General features: G+C 36.7%; 2 protein-coding genes across 2 annotated transcripts; both read left to right on the top strand.

The window, feature by feature from the left end:
• Positions 1-88: 88 nt before the first annotated feature.
• On the top strand, positions 89-4,308 carry LOC122842301 (peroxisomal N(1)-acetyl-spermine/spermidine oxidase-like). Its single transcript, XM_044136059.1, has 10 exons — positions 89-615; positions 1,000-1,176; positions 1,273-1,403; positions 1,528-1,715; positions 2,126-2,307; positions 2,607-2,776; positions 2,937-3,022; positions 3,131-3,243; positions 3,739-3,890; positions 4,020-4,308. Exons 1-10 carry the CDS (start codon positions 462-464, stop codon positions 4,134-4,136), a joined length of 1,470 nt encoding a protein of 489 aa, XP_043991994.1. The 5' UTR covers positions 89-461; the 3' UTR covers positions 4,137-4,308.
• A 1,158-nt stretch (positions 4,309-5,466) lies between these two features.
• LOC122842299 (peroxisomal N(1)-acetyl-spermine/spermidine oxidase-like) lies at positions 5,467-12,123 on the top strand. Its single transcript, XM_044136056.1, has 10 exons — positions 5,467-5,683; positions 7,668-7,844; positions 8,047-8,177; positions 8,319-8,506; positions 9,943-10,121; positions 10,262-10,431; positions 10,557-10,642; positions 10,732-10,844; positions 11,112-11,266; positions 11,926-12,123. The coding sequence occupies exons 1-10, from the start codon at positions 5,530-5,532 to the stop codon at positions 12,076-12,078; spliced, it is 1,506 nt and encodes a 501-aa protein (XP_043991991.1). The 5' UTR covers positions 5,467-5,529; the 3' UTR covers positions 12,079-12,123.
• Positions 12,124-12,948: the final 825 nt, after the last annotated feature.

Here is a 12,948-nt window from a genome sequence, read left to right on the forward strand (position 1 = left end):
GAGCCTGTTTGAAATAATTGCATTTGCAATAAGAGGGTTTTTTTTTCCTTCTTCTTCTTCTTCTTCTTTTTCTTCTTCTTCTTCTTCCAGAAAAATAATATTACAAAAAAAACTGTAATTCTTCGTTCCCTTAATTGTAAGCAATCTCCGGGGTTTGGGGATTCAAGAAGTCACGTGTTGTACTGTAACCAGACCAGAATGTATTCGGAGTATTCGGAGTGTTTTCTATGGAAAACAGGGAGGTTTTTGTGGCTATATGAGTCATTTCTAACAACCACTTCAGCCTCAAAAAAGGTGCAGCTCAGGTGTGTCCTTCATCCCCTCGCCAGTCTTTATCTACACTCAATAGCTCGTAAAGTCGAGAAAGCCGTGGGTCTTTACGAACAGGGAAGCGGTAGTGTGGAAGGTGAATAGAAGGAGAAAACTCGTTACAGAAGTTAATCTGACTCACTGAACCAGACATGGCTGAGAATATGGACGCAAAAATAGTGATAATAGGCTGCGGGATAGCTGGGATCGCAGCGGCTCACAGGCTGGTTAAATCTGGGTTCACTAATGTCCGGATACTTGAAGCGACTGGAAGAAGCGGAGGACGAATTAAAACTGGCAGACTGGGTAAGAAACCAAACTCAAGACCTTTCCTTATGTGACTTGCAAACAGTAAGACCAGATATAACCCATTAGACATTCTGTCTTTAAGGTCTTAGATTTTGCAAGTTTAACTAAGAAAAGTAGACTATCCTATTTATCATTTTTGAGTAGTCTCTTTCTATCCTGTGATGATATTATTATTATTATTATTATTATTATTATTATTATTATTATTATTATTATTATTATTATTATTATTATTATTTATTATGGTGTAATTAGAGTAATTCTTGTGCATATGATTATAATTACATTTCCACGTAGGGAATAACCATTTTGAATCCTTTGAAACAATGCTGTTTAACACTTTAAATTGAATCCATTTGGATATTTTGTGTTCCTCCACAGGTAATACCATGATAGAAATTGGTGCAGCTTTTATCCACGGTCCGTCTGAAGAGAACCCAGTGTTTTGTTTGGCCCGTGACTATAACCTCCTGGATCCTAAATCCCTCACGCCAGAGAACCAAGCCGTGGATGTAGGTGAAGATCCTCCTCTGGTTCCCAACTGGTTTACCAGTTCAGGTAAAAGGATTAGCAAACACGTTGCATTCCTAATCAGAATTAAAATAAATGCAGTCTTAGTGAAAAAAAAGAAAAAACATACATATGTTTATTCAGGTAAGAAGGTGAATCCTGAAGACATGGATCCTGCTATAGAGTTGTTTCATGTACTCATGGAAAATACTCCACAGTCTAAAAGTCACAAACAACGATCCTGGCCGAGTATTGGAGATTTTGTGAGATCTGAGGTACATTTTCATTCAGAAAGAAAAATCAAGAAATATCTCCTTTTTTCACCAAAGCAAGGAAAAACAGAGATATGTAGGTGCTCAGATGTATATTTTTATTTTATTTTTTTTGCCCTTTATGCAGTTTCGAAGGCGAACAGCAAAGAAGTGGAAAAATAAAGATAAGCACACCAGGCAGGTGCTGCTGGGTGCCATCAATGCTATGCTGAAGGAGGAATGTTGTTCAAGTGCTACTCACACAATGGAGGACTTAGATCTGGTTGGATTTTCTATGTACCAGAGTATAAAAGGAGTGGACTGCACATTCCCAAGGTTTGCACACTTGTTAAACCAGAAATAACTGTCACCAGAGTGAGGGATTGTCATTGAATTTATGCTCCAGGATATTTTGCTGAAATGTAGAATTAAAATATAACTAACAAAATCACTTTGTTTCTGAAATACAACCACTTTTATTTTCAATATTCATCTCTGGGTTAAAACTAAATAGAAGAAAATACAAAAAAAGTTGAATAAATAGGATTTTTTTTTAAACTAAGAAAGAGCTGTTTAATCCACCTAATTCCTTTTTACTCATCAGGCATTACAACACATATAATCCCCGATAAATACAGAGTTGCACAAACTCAGTGCAATCTCCAAATACCTGCTGCTGAAACAGTTTTGATGTTGTTTTTCCCTAAAGTAGTCTGACTTACTGTTTTTGTGCTCTTGTCTGGCAGTGGTGCTGAGGGCTTAGTCAGCAACTTGATGTCAGAGCTCCCCGCCGACTTGGTGTCGTACAGTCGGCCTGTTCGCTGCGTTCACTGGAGCTACAGCGAGAGTGAAGTGAATGCTGTGACGGTGGAGTGTGAGGATGGGGAAAAGATTAATGCTGATCATGTCATTGTCACCGTGTCTCTAGGTGGGCTTTTAGGCTATTTTTTTTACCTTTGCGGCTTAAAGGCTTTATCTGCAAGGACGTTTTAGGCGATTTTTACCTATGTCTTACAAATCCAGCTGAATGAAAATGTGATGCTGCAAATGATTGTTGCTACAACACATAAACGTCAACAAGTACAAATAGAGGAAGTGAGTTTTACATAGACAGCCTCTTAAAGTTAACAGATTTTAAGCTTTTTGACTATTAAGCTGATTTTTTCACCCCCATAAAGCTCATAAAAGCATGAAATTTTTTATTGTTTTTGTTTTGTCTCCTTCCAGGATACCTGAAGAAACATCACTCAACTCTGTTCTCACCTCCTCTTCCTGCCCAGAAGCTGAAGTCCATTCAGACAATAGGATTTGGAACATGTGACAAAATCCATGTTGAGTTTGAATCCCGCTGGTGGGATCCTGACTGTGAGATCATTTATCTGGTGTGGGATGATGAGGTTTGTAAAACTGCTCTTCACAAATATAGAGATTTTTCTAAAGAGCCTAAATCAATATGAATTCTGCAGCATAAAAAGTTCTTGCTGATTATTCTAACACTTCTGAGCCATCAACCAGGTCTTAAGTCAATCCTGTTGATATTTCTTTTGTCTTTTGCAGGAGGATATATCAGACCATGTGTCCGATATAAGCAAAAACTGGGTTAGGAAGATCTCATCATTTAATGTGGTGGAATCCTCTGAAAGGTCAGCAACATCACAGTGTTTTTCTCAAAAAGATTTTAATTGAAATTTAACAAGCTAGCACACAAAGCAGTGAAAAATCTAACTTCATGTTGACTATGAACCCCAAAGGGGAAGCCATGTTCTCTGCGGTTGGATAGCTGGACATGAGGCGGAGCACATGGAAACACTCCCTGAGGAGGAAGTTAGGCGTTCGATCACAGAGCTCGTCCATAGATTCACAGGTGATCCTTACATCAGAAAATAATAAGAACAGGTGTTGTTTTCTTGTTTTCATAACAAGAATTTATAAAACCTTTCCCTGTAAAGCAACTTAGACAGTCTAATTATGATTACCCTGTAGATTTATGCATACCTTATCCTTAAGTAATTGAAAATGACTTTTTTGTAGAGCCATGATCAATTGTTTTCTGTAACTGTAGCATTTTGACAGACATTGCTATTTACAGGGTAAACTCTTGCACAACAACTTGTCATGACTGAGCCAAAGCTGACTTTCAAGTATTTCACAAGAATTTAGCTATACTTTTCAGATTGCTATACTCAAAAATAAATTAATAAGGGAGTTCATTATTTATTTGAAAAGCATGTAGCTAGTATTTTTCCCATACTTTCCTATTTCATGTTTTTTCACGGAGATCAGTGTCAATATTTTTTCAATCAAAGTAAAAGTCTATGTTTGTAAATAGTCTGTTTTTAATATAATTGTCTGGATTTAGGAGACCTTACCATCACACCTATGAGAATCGAGTGTACCCGGTGGTTTCATGATCCCTGGACGTTGGGGTCCTACTGCCACCCAGCAATCGGTTGCTCAGCGCAGAATTTTAAGAACATGATGGAGCCCTTGCCAACGAGAGGAAAGGAGCAGGTTCACAAATTAACATTTTTTATTTAGACACAAGCTTACATTTGTCTTGACTGTGCGCATGCAAAAAAAAGAAAAAACAGATGATCTGTAAAGCTGTTGTTACTTATGGACTTTATGGTTATGCTTCAGCCCCTGCAGGTGATGTTTGCTGGAGAGGCCACTCATCTGTGCTACTACTCAACCCTGCATGGAGCACTTCTCTCTGGCTGGAGAGAAGCTGACAGACTCATCTCTCACTACTCTTAAACCAGTCCCCTCCATCCAGACCAGAAAAGTTAAAAATTAAACCCTCCTTAGCAGAAAATTATAATTGCTGTCTTACTAATCAGGTGACACCAGCTATGGAACATCTTTATCATTGAACAAAGAATCTGTAAACTGTTTCTCAGAACACATTAAACTCCTGAGTTGTCATAAATGTATGCTTTTATAAGTGTCCCTTAAGATAGCTGGAAATTCTGGTGCAAGGTACACAAACTGTAGATACAGAAAAGGGATCAGCAGAGCCAAAGTCAGATACAGACAGTTAATTAACCTGAAATATATGCGGCAAGTAACAAATACTCTGTAACTGTGGATTCAGTGGATAAATCTGGGGTCAGTGGGTCAAATGAAATGAGATTATTGTAGTTATTTTTTAGTTTCTGTACCCATTTTTCTCTGGCATGGAAATAAAACAATGTTTCAGAGGTGGAAGGTAAAGAATACTAGAGCTCCAGATTGGTTTTCACTGTGTCCAAGTTTGCGAACACCAAGGTTGGACTTGAGAGAAGGGCCTGACGTCATTCATGTTTGCTTCATGGAAAACAAAAAAAACGACATAGGACAATCTGGACTTGGATGAACATAAGAAGAACCTACATCTTCACACCTACATCTAATATTACAGGAAAATGGACAGACTCAGGGTCATTTTTAATGCCATGCTTTAGTATCATTCAGTTAAATAAATGCAGTTTGACCAACCTGGATATACTATCTGAGCAGTTTATGTAATGCTGTTATACCATCATTTTTGGGATTGCTTCAAAGAGCAAGTGTAATGTAGGTGTTAGTGAAGAGTAATTATATGCAGTAATAACAAATATATAGTTGAGCTTAGTAAATATATATATATATATATATATATATATATATATATATATATATAAAACAGAAAGTTTTTTTCGTTTTTTTACATGCATGCAGATTTTATGCACACGTCACAAATATAAAATTTTGTAAGATAAATATTTTAAACATATTAATTAAAAATATGATTTTTACTTTTATACTGTATATGGTCTAGTCATATTGGGTAAATTAGAACATAATTGAAATTGTATTTATTTCAGTAACACAATTCACTAAGTGAAGAGTAATTATATGCAGACTAATGTCTTCAAGGATTTTTCCAATACAAGAAAAAAAGAAAAAAAATTGTAAAGTTTTTATTGGCTTGTATACATAGTTAATAAAACTTATTAGCTCGGAATCTAATAAGGTGTATTCCAAATTTATTATGAGTATAATTTATTTACTTATGGAAGTATTTAAAAAGCTTTTATTTTGAAAGTGTGGACCAGAAGATATTTCCGTCGCCAGTCTTGCCATGAGGAAGTGTTAAGAGAACGTTATCCAGAGCAAGTGTGCTGCAGCTATGGCTGGAAACAGGAACGTCAACATTATTATCGTAGGCAGTGGGATAGCGGGGATCGCTGCGGCTCACAGGCTGGTTAATTCTGGGTACACTAATGTCCACATACTTGAAGCAACTGGAAGAAGCGGAGGACGAATTAAAACTGGCCTATTTGGTGAGTCTGTTGGGCTCAGAAACAACTTTCTAACTGATCAACCACATCCTAATTATTACAGTATCTGATTCTGACGATTCCTTTTAAATCAAATGAGCATATTTCAGCAGGGAAATTTAAATGTCTTAACAATAGAGGCAGGTTAAGAGTCTTTGTCAAACTCTGGCAGCTGAAAGTAGCCTGCCACTCAAATGTTAAATTTTAAACCACAGGTTGAAATCATTGGTAAAAACATGCTTAGATTTGTAAATGATCTGCTCAGGTTCAAAATTGAGATGTCGCGATATACTTTTGCAACAGTTTTTTTGTTTGGTTTTTTCTTTTTGTTGTTGTTGTTGCTGATTTTTATGAACAAAGTACACTCAAGGTGCAATACATCGGGATCGATTCCGTTTCACAAAACCAGTAGCACATGAGTTACCATGGCAATTTATGTTGTGCAGCTAGCCTGCTCCAGAGCAAGCTAACAGCCAGGCTTTGTTAACCCTGATGCCTTATCTGTTCGGTCAGCGGTCACGCTGATGTGATGTGTTATCTCAGTGATTCTTTTTTTTTTTTTTTTTTTTTTTAATGTTATTTATTACTTTTTATATGCCTATGTTGGTTCTTTCAATCACCCTGCATTTAAGTCCCACTGATTCATCTTACTATTCAATCAAGTCTTGTATTATTTTAACATGGCAGCCTACGCCTATGCAGTTATTAACCTTATCCATGAGGGCCTTGCTGCTGTTGATGTAAGTTTGACAGGAAAGTCTTTAATAGACAATTACGTGTATGTGTTGAAGGGATAAATTTTTCTGATAAAGCAAAGGAGATGTAATCAAGTCAAGCCGTATAAGTTGTAGAATACGCCCCCAAATGAAGGATGACACTTCACTGGTGTATTTTTGCAATACAACGTGTTAACTCAAAATACGTTGAGAACTTTAGATTTGGCATATAGTTAAACAAATGCACAGATGTCACACAATATTTAAAATATGTACTTATTTACATCTTAAACCGACCATGTCCCTCTATCAGGTGTTGATAGAGGCACATGAAATGTGTATAACAAGATACATTTCATCCGTTACAACTCATCTTGTCTTTTGATTGCTGTTAAGTTGCCTTTGCGCAACAGTTAAACAGAAAACGATCCCTTCAAAATAAAAGCATCTCAAATCAAACAAGAAATTAACCATAGTTAAAACCATATAAGGACGATGTAGGAGAGGCCTTCTAAGTTATTAGAAATGTATAGTTTGGTTTAACTGGTGACGCGTCCAGAGTGTATCACGCTTCTCGCCTGTTGACAGCCGGAGATAGGCACCAGCAACCCTTCTGACCCCAATGGGATAATGTTGTGAGTCTGGTGGTATAGTTTACGGGATAGTTAAGGCTAATTATGCATTCCAATTAATTCATGGTTGTTTCCTATTGTATCCGGAGTGTTTGCCTTCTGTTTTTCTCTTTCCTCGTGTTCTATACTGTTCATCTCTAAAACATGAAGATCATACCGAGATTTGATAAGCTATAACCTTTGCATTTACATTGCTGTGCTGTGCTTGGCACTGATAAAGACCTCAAAGGCTGTTTACTCCGGAACTATAAAATCTTATCTATAGCCTTTGTTACTACTTTGTGGAAGGAGGTGAAGAGTTTTAATCTAATACTTAGAACTTGAAATACAGTGGTCTACCCAATGAAAAAGAGCATATAACTACTCAAAACATAATTAGTAAAATGTGTGCTAAAGCTTACTGTCATAGAGAGGTGAGTGTAGTTGAAGTATTATTTATGAAATTATGAGTAGACAGATTATACTTTCTGTTATGGAAAAACATAAATATTATGGTCAAAGCAAGCAACAGTATGATTTCTCTTATCAGTCTAATATTCAAGACAAATTTAACTGGTGTAACTCTTTTTGTTGAAGTAAAGTTAATGGAAAGAAAAACATTCCAGTTTTGTAATGATTGTTGAAATGTGTTCTGTGTAGGTAGTAAAGTCATTGAGATTGGGGCAAACTGGATCCATGGACCCTCTGAGGAAAACCCAGTTTTTTGTCTGGCCCGTCATTATGGGCTCTTGGACCCAGAGGCTCTGACCCAAGAAAACCAGAACTTTGACCTGGGAGGAGAAACACCCTGGGTTAGCAACGTCTTCAGCAGTTCAGGTAGTCAACACTCTGAGTCTCACACAGCTCACTTATTAGATTTATTATGTTAGTTTGAAAAATTAAACAAACCTATCTCTAAACCAAAAACACTGTGTGTTTTTATCACTGTATGAATGAGCAGATCAGTAATTATGTACTGTGGCATTAATGTAATTAACTGGAGAGTTTAATATTTCTCTACTTTCTGCCATGTGTGCAGGTCGGAAGCTGAATGAGAAGGACATCTATCCAGCTCTGGAGATGTTTACCATGCTGCTGAATGAAAGTTCACAGTTTCAGAATCAAATGGGAGAACCCTATGCCAGTGTGGGAGACTTCATACGCTCAGAGGTTTGTTTCTTACATTATTAACCAAAAACTAATGTTAGCATCTATGAGATTCAGTTTTCCGAGATCGGTTTCCAACCACCGTGACTGACTACATTGTCTGAGATGATTTTTTATTTTTTTTTGTTTTGTTGCTGTGTGGAGGTGAGAAAACGATGTGTGGAGAAGTGGAAAGACATCGACTCGGCCACCAAATCCCTTCAGCTGTGTGTGATCAGCGGCATGCTGAAAAGAGAATGCTGTGTTAATGGGTCACACAGCTTAGATGAGGTTGGTCTGGGGGCGTTTGGCCAATACAAGACCTTTCCTGGATTGGACTGTACATTCCCAGGGTATGTACTTTGACTTTGTGTAGTTGTGATGGAACAATCTCCACTGCCAATAAATGTGCTGTCCATATTTACTGGCCTATCTCTTAGAAATAATAATAATAATAATAATAATAATAATAATAATAATAATAATAATAATAATAATAATAATAATAATAATAATAATAAAAAAACAATAATCATTTCTGGGAGTAGCATAGTCTCACAGAGGAATATTTCTACAAAGTTCCCATGGTTTTCATAAGAGAAAAAAAAGCCCACAACATCACAAGTCCTTAACTAATAGCAGAAATCATGTGCTTCTCAACATTTGTTTTAAACCAAACCCGCCCGAATGTTTGCTGAAAAACTCATTCTTGGTCTTTTCTGATTGAAGTGCATGACTCCACTTAAAGTTAGAATAGAGTTTAATAAACTCCACATGTTTATATATGTGATGGTAAGACAGAAAGGCTTATACTTTGTATTCCTCTCTGTGTCTGGAGGTCATATTAAAGACTTGCCAGCCTTAAACTACCGCGTTTTGCTACAGTTCTCCAATACTGAACTTCTGGCTACTTGGAAGGATGTTTCCTGCTCTTTATTCCACCACTAAAGCAGATTTAAGCAAATTAGATCTCAAACCTAAGCAAGAATGGTTGGGATATTGTGAAGGTTGGGGAAAAAAATAGTTGTAAAAAAAATTTGGGTAAATCATGATGGACACATTCAACATGGTTGGTGTTGGTGTGTTGTGGAAAAAAATGATTACCGAGCACTGTTGAGGTAAAATCACTTAATCAGGTTTATTTATGAATTGTGCACAACTCAGAGAGCTCATAGGACAATCAATAATGAAGCAAGTCTGGATGAAAAGCTCTGCCAGGCAGAGTCAACACGTGAGTTTTATACCAACGCATAAAGGCTCCAAAACAAGGGGTGAGACAGTCTGGTTCTGATGCAGCTGTGGAAAACAACTCCCAACCTTCTACATGTAACCCAAATAGTTATATTTTGGTGGGACTATACAGGAACTTAGAATAAACATATAGTAATACAACTATCAGATGTGACCTTATTATAATTTTCCACTTCAGGTGTCACCTGGTCAGTATGGCTGTGTTTAGGTAGGAAACTACTACTTTGCCACATTCGCCCAGAAGGGGATAAATGGTTGTTGTGGTTACTAGTAAACAAAAGAAAAATGCTATTTTTTAACTTTGTAGTTTTTCGGGGTATATTTAGGGTAGAATTAAAGGTATTGCTCCTGTCCCATCTAATTATACTCCTTCTTTACCAGTCAGGCCTACAATGTTGGCCAGCACTGCTGGGCTTTCAGCAAAAGTCAGTTTAATAATTTATGCAATTTTATTTCTTATTAATCAGAAACATGCTGATTCAGGGCAGAATTTATACATTCTACTTTTATTTTTTATTTGTCTTCCTTTTCTGTATAGTGGCTATGAAGGTCTGATTGCAAACTTGATGTCAGAGCTCCCTGATGACATAGTAAAGTACTATCGACCTGTGCGGAGTGTCTACTGGAGCAACACCGAGAAGCAAAGCTCAGTAATTGTGGAGTGTGAGGACGGGGAAAGGATAAACGCAGATCATGTTGTCGTAACAGTGCCTTTAGGTAATTTCTCTCAAGCATATTTGTCCTATAAACGTTTATTATTGAATTGCCTGCAGTCCCACGCAGATCAGTTTACCAATCCTAACTGGAAATAAAACACTAAATATGCTAAAGAATGCCTTAAACTTCTGTTTTATTAGGATACTTAAAGAGACACCATTCACGTCTGTTCCACCCTCCTCTTCCTCTTCACAAGCTGCACTCCATCCAGAGGCTAGGCTTTGGAACCAACAACAAAATATTTGTGGAGTTCAACGAGCCGTGGTGGGATGCTGACTGTGATGTCATTCAGCTGGTGTGGGAGGATGAGGTGAGACAAAAATCTGCAACATTTGTCCAACAGACATTTTATTCTTCAGAGGGATTACATGTCAATTAAAACTTTAGCTCATGACTTTATGTTCCATGTTTGTTTTCTCTTCTGCTTTGTATCAGGATGCGTTGGTGGATCAGGTCCCAGATGTGAAGAGTTCCTGGATAAAGAAGATGTTTGGCTTCACTGTGCTCAAACCCACTGAAAGGTCTTCAGATACAAATAATTCTGACACTGTCCAGCTTATGCTGAATTTCATGTTTGGTAATATGTGCGTTTTCTTGCTATGTCCTTCAGGTATGGTCATATTCTCTGTGGGTGGATCGCAGGGCATGAGTCTGAGTACATGGAGACACTACCTGAGGAGGAGGTCACAGATGCTGTCACACAACTTGTCCGCAGATTCACAGGTGAGTTTTGAAGAATAAAGAATGCTAAGAGGGACCTCATCTTGAAACTGAGTTGGTTTTTTTTTTTTATTATTATTATTATATTTTAGCTCCTATTAGTGAGTCTTTTTTTATTCTTCCTATTGTGTGATTAAAAAGTTTTCCAAACATTTCTTGTGTAGCATTACGTGGATGCCGTTCTAGCAGAACCGCTCAGTCTTATATCACTATATGCAGTTTCAGTTATCAGGATCCTTTGGTATGTTTGGCTCTTATGTTTGTCTTCAGGGAATCCTTCCATCACTCCACGGAGGATCCTGCGCTCCCAATGGTTCCAGGACCCCTGGACAAACGGATCTTACAGCTACTTAGCAACGGGCTGCTCACAGCAGGATCTGGAGAACATGATGGAGCCTCTGCCACCCAATGCATCGAAAGCCCGAGTATGTGCATGTAGATTGAAGACGCAGATAGTTGCATATCATCTGACATATGTTCATTTGAAAAAAGTAATTTGATACAAGGCTTTAGATTCAAGATTCCTAAAAGCTGGAGAAAAAAAATCTGCACTTAAAGTGTTTTTTTTATTCTATGCATTCATCCTTCCATCTGTCCATTCACTTTTTTTTGCAGGTTCACTAAGAAAAGCCTCACCAATGTAGAAATTTGTCCAATAAATTAATCATGATCATTTCTGTTTGAAAATTGGCTAAAGGATCTGAGAAAAAAAAGAAGTTGTTGAAATAAAAACAAAATATGTTCAACATCCAGACCTTAATTGATCAGAGATGGATCTTTAGGAGAAATTTGCATAAATCTCAATTCTATCAAATGATGCAATGTTCCACAGAGGACAGAACAACAACAGTCCAGGACACTGATGAGTTGATATGCTTGCAAACATTACCTTAATTTATTATTATCATGTTATTAAAGTGATAATACAGTTTAAGATGTCAAGTACATGCCTGTGCTCTTTGACAAGGTGACTGATCAAATGTTTTTATATTATGTTCTCGCAGATGGGATCTTTACAGTGTTTTAACTAATCTGTATGATTATGTTTTTGAGTCTTTCTTCTAACTTTTAAAATTCTTTCCAGCCCTTGCAGGTGTTGTTCGCTGGAGAAGCCACTCATCTCTCCTACTTTTCCACCGTCCATGGAGCGCTTCTCTCTGGCTGGAGGGAAGCTGAGAGACTCATCTCCCACTACTCCTCCGCTAATGCCTCCAAGCGCCGAATGTCAAAGCTTTGAAAGAGCGACACAGTTGCTAAAATAAAAAGACATTACAAATGCATGCAATTTAAGGCTTACTTCTATGAAAAAATACTATACATCATTTACAAAACATGGTGTTTTGTAGATAATTTAGACTCTAATTCATTTAAAATTGGTTATTTAAAATTTGGAAAAGCTTGAATGAGCTAATGGCTTGTACAGTAGAAGATGCATCAATCTAGAGCTTTAAAGATGCCACTTACCTACAGTACATGCATCTCAGTAAATTTTAATATTATTGAAAAGTTAATGTTTTTCAGTAACTCAGTTCACTAAGTGAAACACAATATATTGCTTAATTGCCTGCCAACTAATGTTTTCAAGTAGTTGTGATGATTTTCCACTTAATGAAAGGCAACATTTGAGATTATAATAATTAATCGGACCAATTAAAAACATCTTTAATACACAAATGTGGGTTTTATGAAAAGTATGTCTACTATCTGCTTAAAGGTTATTTTTATAAAAATTTTAATCTGAGATGTGAGCCTCATGGGAACACATATTCCAATTAACTGAAATGTTCCTGTACACCTACAGCCATATGGACCTTTTTGTAAATTTTTAACAAGAGTACATGTGCCATATTAATTATGAACTACTTCTTAAAAAATGCATATTAATTTCTAAATAATTTCCTTGTCACTGTCTGTATCAGTCAAATTGCTATTTATGAATTAATCAACTGTGAATAAATTTTATATTTGTCATATTTTATATGAAGTGTTGCATGGCTTAAAAGCTGAAGTTGCCAAATCCGTACTGTGAAAAAAGGTTTGATTATCTCTGTCACTTGTATCGTCATTATTATTAAAATTAGTGTGATTTATTAAACTTATCAATAAT

Source organism: Gambusia affinis, linkage group LG13 (genome assembly GCF_019740435.1).
Source record: "Gambusia affinis linkage group LG13, SWU_Gaff_1.0, whole genome shotgun sequence".
In the NCBI taxonomy this organism is placed as follows: domain Eukaryota; kingdom Metazoa; phylum Chordata; class Actinopteri; order Cyprinodontiformes; family Poeciliidae; genus Gambusia; species Gambusia affinis.